At 40.6% G+C, this 7,135-nt stretch overlaps 1 protein-coding gene across 1 annotated transcript in view; it reads right to left on the reverse strand.

Moving 5' to 3' along the window:
• Positions 1–7,135, reverse strand: part of LOC111659888 (protein jagged-2-like) — a 52,483-nt gene that overhangs the window by 10,918 nt on the left and 34,430 nt on the right. Inside the window, exons 10-18 of the mRNA XM_023412983.2 lie at positions 6,364–6,410; positions 5,210–5,383; positions 4,936–5,086; positions 4,630–4,794; positions 4,131–4,244; positions 3,353–3,466; positions 2,686–2,799; positions 2,408–2,524; positions 1,886–1,913 (exon numbers count right to left, since the gene is read on the reverse strand). Of these exons, the coding sequence (XP_023268751.1) occupies positions 1,886–1,913; positions 2,408–2,524; positions 2,686–2,799; positions 3,353–3,466; positions 4,131–4,244; positions 4,630–4,794; positions 4,936–5,086; positions 5,210–5,383; positions 6,364–6,410 (1,024 nt within the window). The remainder of the gene's footprint in view (positions 1–1,885; positions 1,914–2,407; positions 2,525–2,685; positions 2,800–3,352; positions 3,467–4,130; positions 4,245–4,629; positions 4,795–4,935; positions 5,087–5,209; positions 5,384–6,363; positions 6,411–7,135) is intronic.

Consider the following 7,135-nt stretch of genomic DNA (forward strand, 5'->3'; position numbering starts at 1 on the left):
TATGGATTAAATATGTAACACCATACAGGCCTGATTTTATTTTCACAAATCAATAATTTTGTAAAAGAGAAAAGATCATCGTTTTTACACGGTAACTATGTACTTATATCTCCAATTTAGTCCTGGAACAAAGACACATGTGACTGCGTCCCCTCCTGCACACGGAGCTGCATGACGTGAACTCCACTCAGATGGTTTATGTTCCCTCATTTTCTAATATTTCGTTAAAAGGCGTCTCGTATTGTAATTCACTAGGAAGTTTCACCACTGTCACAAATTCTCCAACACAACTTCTTTTTTCTGTGCAACTAGTATCTTGCATTACATTTTCACAGAAACTCGGTTATAGAAGGAGATGTACTATTTCTAAATTTCACTATAATAACTGCAACATGACGTAATCCTGCAGAGAGCTTCTGAAGAAATCAGCTCTGTAGGAAATTATTAGGAAAGTAAAGAAACCGCAAACTAAAATATTACCACTGGTTTATATACCACTGGTGCTGTCCTGGTTTAGTTCTAACAAAATCTATAATCATATTTTTTAACATAAACACAAACACTATACATTTAGTACATCTACATCTGCTATACAAGTGTCTGCAAGGCATTATGGGTCTGTTTTTAACCCACTGAGGTGAGTGTTTGTCCCATGTTCTCTCCGAGACTCTGATTGGCAGCAGGCTGGAGCTAATGTCCAGACTTCATATGTAAATCCCCCCTGACCACATACTGAGCCCCCCACCCACCCAACACCTCCACTCTTCACAGCTACCCCCAGGTCGAGGCCGGTGAATGGCGAGAGGGGGCGTCTCTTCACACTCACCCCCTCCTTCCACCTCCTCTGAAAAACCAAAACCAAAACCACCACTAATCCACCTGTCAGTCATTGTAGAGGAGGGTGAGGAGGACAGAAGAGGGGGAGGAAGGGGGGAGGCTTTTGTCCAGGGTAGCCTCTCTGATCCAGAGAGGCTGTCAGTGGATGCACCGCCCTGATTTTCTTTCCCACTTGTGTGTTTTTGCGGTAATTTTGTCAATGATCAAAAAGTCTTTAAATGTCTCGTTTTGTCCGACTAACAGCTCAAAACTAAAAGATTTTTAATTTAAAATGATATAAATCAGAATAAAGCAGCAAATTCTCACATTTGAGAAGCAAAAATCAGGGAATGTTTTGCATTTTTTCCACAAACACATTCAGATAAAAATAAAAAAATAAAGCCACAGTTTCAGACTATCAAACAATAAACATATAGGTAATCAAAACATATATGAATTCAAGTACATACATCTGCACTCACACCTCAACATCCACAGTCTTTAATGAGAAAATCCAGAGTATGAAATCAGATTTGCTGCTGTGTGAGAGTCAGTGGGAAACCCTGTAGCTGCTCCACCGCTCTGTTTCAAGTTAAAACACTTCGTCTCAGGTTGGAGTGAACCCAGAGTGTCTCAGGAAAGATGCAAATGTCAACTAGAGCTGATGTTTCTGAATTATTGAGAGTGAAGGTGAGGATGAAAGCTGCCACACCCAGCAGTAAACAGTTTGTAGGATTTATGGCTCCGGTCCAGACCACCGGAGTGGAATCAGTTCCCGAGATCCCGAGAAGAGATTAATAAAAACTTTGACAATATAAGCAGATTTTTATAGGTGAAACTCTACTATTTGTAGCACCAAAATATGCCAATTAAATAAAAATAAAAAAACTAAGCTGACAAAAAGTGAAGCCATTTTAAAAGTAAGAAATGAAGAGATATTAACTGCCCTTCTGTGTCGAGAGACGTTTGAAGCCACTTTCTACACAGACATGAACATAATGCACAAGCAACAGTGACCAAAAAGTGGCAGAAAGTTTTCAGTGGGATAATGAAAAGAAATCTGTCTTACCATGGATGTGGGTTGCAGTCATCGACATCTGCAAGAGAGAAAAAGCAGACAATCAATATCAGATCCTTTCCTGTTTCCAGTTATATAATAAATGTACTTAATTATAAAGGAATAAAATTATTCCTGCTGTTCCACAAGCAAAAAAGCATTTATTCATACACTGCAGCAGTTCTTCAGGACAGTTGGTCGTCTTAGTCTCTCATTTCTCCTTTTTAAGCTTTTATTACTTAGTATTATTATAGTTTTGCATTTACCTTTATTACTGTCAAATAAGTGAAGTTTTTCTAATGCTGCATTCATGTCATATCGAAGTTACTGTTCTTATTAGTTCCCAGCCTGTGAATAACACTCACGTCAACATCCAAGTCATAATCGGCACAAAATAACAAGGATATGAAGTCGGCCGAGGTGATTATATCAGATTAAATGGATAAAGTACTAAACTGTCAATAGTATTTAGTGACGCTCACACAACCAACTCTACCATCATACAACTGTGCTGAACATGGCTCAGTGACCTACTCTGTGCACAGGTGGGTCCTTCCCAGCCGTCCTTGCAGATGCAGGTGAAGGTGTCTCCTCCGCCGACACACGTCCCTCCGTTCTCGCACGGCCCCGAGTCGCATGTGCTGTTCTTGGCTACAAAAAGAAAAAATAATGGCTGAACATCGTGGGAGATCTGCGCTCTGGTCTGGCGTACCTGAGTCTGACAGGTCGTTACGGGGTAATATCACATCATATTATTACACTGTTATTACCAGAGTCATAACAGTGTAATTAGAGTGCAGTGTGTGCCTGACCTGTGTTGCAGGTGCTGCCACCCCAGCCTGAGGGGCAGCTGCACAGGAAGGAGTCTCCGTGGTCGTAACACGTCCCTCCATTACTGCAGGTAGTGGAGTCGCACTGGCTCTCACCTGGACCGAGGCAGCATGGGAAAAAGAAAAAAAAAAAAGAGATTTCAAACACTTGACTCAGCGCCAGTGTTAAGTAGCGATTACTTCAGCTACAAAGCAGAGTTCAGAGACGGGAGAACAAGCCTGCACAGCAGCCAGTGAGGGCACCATGCCTCAGATAGAAGATTAAGAGGCTGAGGCAGTTAAAAAACATAAGACCTGACATGTTGGAGAAGAGGGAAAGTGAAGACAAAGACGCCACTCATCAGTGTCTTGGGCTCTGCTTGAGCTTTTCTTTGCTCTGACTTTTTAGCTCATTGATAACAATCAACATAGTTTTTGGTACAATTCCAGCTTAAAATCATTTACTTTCTCTAATAATTAATGATTTTTGATCCACTGATTTCAGGTTCTTCCTTAGATTGAGTGCTTTAATTCTCAAAAGTGTAGATTTAAGCATTTAGCATGCACATATGTATATTTCCTCCATTTTCTATCACTTTTTTGTTTTTTTACACATAAACTTACAGTCACAGATTTCTTTACAGTCTTTCACACACTCATATCGACTTACGTGAGTGGCAGGTCTTTCCTTTCCAGTTGTCCACACAGTTGCAGTAGAAGTCGTTGAGCAGGTCGACACACTGGCCTCCGTTCTGACAGGGGTTTCTGTTGCACTCATTCACATCTGGAACAAAGTCAAACGACGAGTCAGCACAGTAACAGGTTCGTTTAGATATTGATTCTATATTGATTTTATCACCTCGATGGTCTGGAAGCAGGAGAATAACTCACACTCTTATAAAGTTAAACAGAATCAAAGAATCACACCTCCTTTGTGCTGATGTTCACACTGCAGTCATGAATGAAGGATCATGTAAATCAGTGTAATCAGAGATTTTGATTAAATATTTAATTTGGTCTCAAAATGGTTGATTATTCTCGTTTATTATTTTTTGCTTTTGGAGCAGCTCTCCCTAGAAATATTAATGTAGGTATGCTACTACTATATGTAGAATAATATAAGTCACAGTGTCATCTGCAAATGTGCACACTCGCCAATGACATAAGCTCCCAACACAGATAGAATCTGTCAGCTGGTGAAGTTACCACATTTTTCCACTTGCCTTCATCTCACAAACAAACCCTCCATTGTCATCCACTAGATTCTCAGACTGCTGATCATTCCCATGGTTCTCCTTTTGGCCCGAGGATGGATTATGTCAGGTTACGTGACTCATGAGAACTGTGTACCTGTGCTGTTGCTCACACTGAACCATGAAAACCCCTCTTCCCTTCAACACAACCACACACCCACATCCACACCCACACACACCCACACACACACTCACCAACATCGCAGAGACTGCCCTCCCAGCCATCTGGGCAGAAACACTGGAAGGAGTTGATCCCATCGATGCAAGTGCCTCCGTTCTTACAGGGGGATGATGCACAGTCATTAATGTCTGCAGAGAAAGTGGAGATAGATATTTACATATGCTGAGTCATAAATGTGTTTCTTTGGAAAAAAAAGAGCATGTTTGTTTGAGTACAAAAATCTGAAAAGCATTCAAAAACAAAAACTGAAAAGTAATCTGATGTGAACAATTTCTCGGCAGACACAATAATATCTGTGGCAGCAATTCCCTGCTCATGTTCTCCTCTGGATTTCCTTCTTGTGTTTTTTCCCCTGTCTGCTATAAACTAATCTAAGACAGTGATGATTAGTGAAACAGGAGTGTGAATTACCGTAAGAATCATGTGGTTCCCAGTGATGGTAACTGATGATAAATATAGTCTGTATGTGTGTGTGTGTGTGTGTGTGTGTGTGTCGGGCTAATAATGACTCACTCTCATGGCAGTAGGTGCCAGTGAATCCCGGCTCACAAGAGCAGCTGAAGTTCCCCGCAGGCTGGCTGATGCAGCGGCCGTGGGGTCCGCACACATTGGATGAGATGTGCCATACCCTCTTTTGGGTGTCGTTGGTTGCCACGGCAACTGTGCAACTATCAATCACTTTGGGGTAAAAAAATTAAAATAAATAAATTAAAAGGTGGAAAAGAGATTATCAGCAGGGTAATACGTTGTGGTGACTCCATCTTCCAACAGGTCAAGTTAAAAGTATCTGTACAAAGGGTTCTCCAGATGCTGTGGTACCTTGACACTGGTTAGTCTTGCAGTGGTCCTTGAGCTCTGAACAGGTTTTGCCCTCGTAGTCATCTGGGCAGCTGCAGTAGAAGTCTCCCATCAGGCTGTGGCACTGGGCCTTGTTGTGACACGGGTTTGGGCTGCAAGGGTCGTTTTGCACCTTCAGAGGGAAAACAGAAAGTTAAGAAATGTTTTCACCACAAATATAGCTGCGATAGAAGCATCACACTGTCTTTTTTTTTTTTTTTTACCATGTACTTTACTAGCTGGATTTAATCCTCACCTCACAGGTTGTACCAGCGAAGCCTTGGGGGCATTCACACATGAATCCGTCCAGCAGGGCGTGGCAGCGGCCCCCGTTCCTACATGGGCTGCTGGAGCAGCGGTTCCTCTGAACCTCACAGTGACGGCCCACGAATCCCGGCTGGCAAACACAGTGATAGCCTCTGGCCACCTCCTGGCACAAGACAAGACAAGAAATCAGCAACAACAGTCATCAACGTGTCAGAGCTCCCGATTTATTCCTTTAAGTGTCAAAGTGAGTGAGTGTGACAAAGTGTTCTGAGTCTTTGAGGAAGCACCATCCAGAAATGTCTATCTGATAACTATTAAAATAACATTATGTTTTAGTTTCTATCAGTTTAAGTGGAAACTCTTTTTTGTACAATTGGTTGCACAAAACAAAAAATATAAATATAAATTATATAATCAACAGTTTATTAATCATCAAAGAAAATATTTGTAAGTTTCTGCCAAATTTAAAACTTCAACACTAAGCTGCAGAGACACGCCAGGATAACGGGAGCTATAACAATTGCAACTGCAAGATCTAACTGTATGAAATTATAGGATTTCACAAATTCCTGCAAAAAGTAGAAACACTGCCTCATGTACAAGGGTTCATGTTCAATCAATAAACATCCAATGTCTATCAACACGTGCAGTTTTTCCAACGTAATAATATGGCTCATTGAAATAATATTTGTATTATTATTTCGGACATTTGGGTCAAAAATCAATGAATGACTGGATGTTGTTTTAGTTTTCAACACTGATTCAGGTTGTTGTGTCAGTATTTGTGTCAAATATTGCTGACAGCTTCTTTTGCATTTTTACACACAGATAAAAGAAGCTGTATAAGGAAACCAGGCTGGTATTTCTCCTGTATTTTATTTTATAATTATTCACTAATATTAGAAAAGAAAAAAAAAAAAAACACTTTTTTTCAGTACAAGTTGGTAACCAGTATTTTAAAACCAAAATGCCCTTGAGCATCTTCTTTTATGTTCTGACAGGCACTTTGATGATCAGCAATAATCTTGTTCCATTACTTCATTGCTGTGTCATGTTGCATTAAATAATTATATAAATAAAATAAAGACCTCTGTTGTTGAAAGCTAAAAAGAAAGAAAAAAAAAGACCCTTTCAGCTTCTCACCTTGCAAGTGGCTCCGTTTTGACACTGTCCGTGGCAGCTGTTCACGTCTGAGGAGAAATCAATCACAGTGAAAGCGTCACATATTTATTTTGTGAAACTGGGAGGCGGTAAAATGCATTGGTGCTGTAAACATGCAGCTACTACAGGAAAGAGGCTGAAAAAAACCAAAGCGGAGTGACCCATGCCTGGAAGAAATGCTAGAAGCTCATTCAGAGGAGCAGACGGGCTGTGAGAACATGCAATGAAACCAGAAAGCAGAGGACAAAACGACCCCTCACATTTTAAACAGAAGTTAAAAAGGTTTTAGTCTTACAAGAGTTAGCCAGGGTGTGGCAGGTGTAAACAGCCATAGGAGAGGTACGGAAAAAGAGAGTGAATGCAGATCCGAAGCTCAGCCCGGTTGTTTAGCTAGCTTTTCTCCCATTAGCACCAGTAACATCATGTGTTTTCCAATAGATGGTTTCTTTAATTGCTCTTTCTTTAATTTTTTCTTGTGTTTTATGACATAAATGAGAATCTGCTACTGAACAATTTGCCATATTAACCAAAACAAACAACATAAATTCCTCCAGTCTCAACCATTAGCATGCTAGCAGCCTCATGCGGCTGTAGTAACAAATGTGTCTGTGGTTTTCTGTCCATATTTCAAGCTAGTGCTTGCAACTGTAGCGCAAAGTTATATTTGAACAAGAAAACGCTAGGATTGTTTTGCTAATTCAACAACAACAGAATTAGCATGCTACGGGAGCGATAAGATAAACAACTATTTACT

This window comes from Seriola lalandi, unplaced genomic scaffold, assembly GCF_002814215.2.
Source record: "Seriola lalandi dorsalis isolate HSWRI2012SDOR001 ecotype SW California unplaced genomic scaffold, Sedor1 jcf7180002054497, whole genome shotgun sequence".
Classification (NCBI taxonomy): Eukaryota; Metazoa; Chordata; class Actinopteri; order Carangiformes; family Carangidae; genus Seriola; species Seriola lalandi.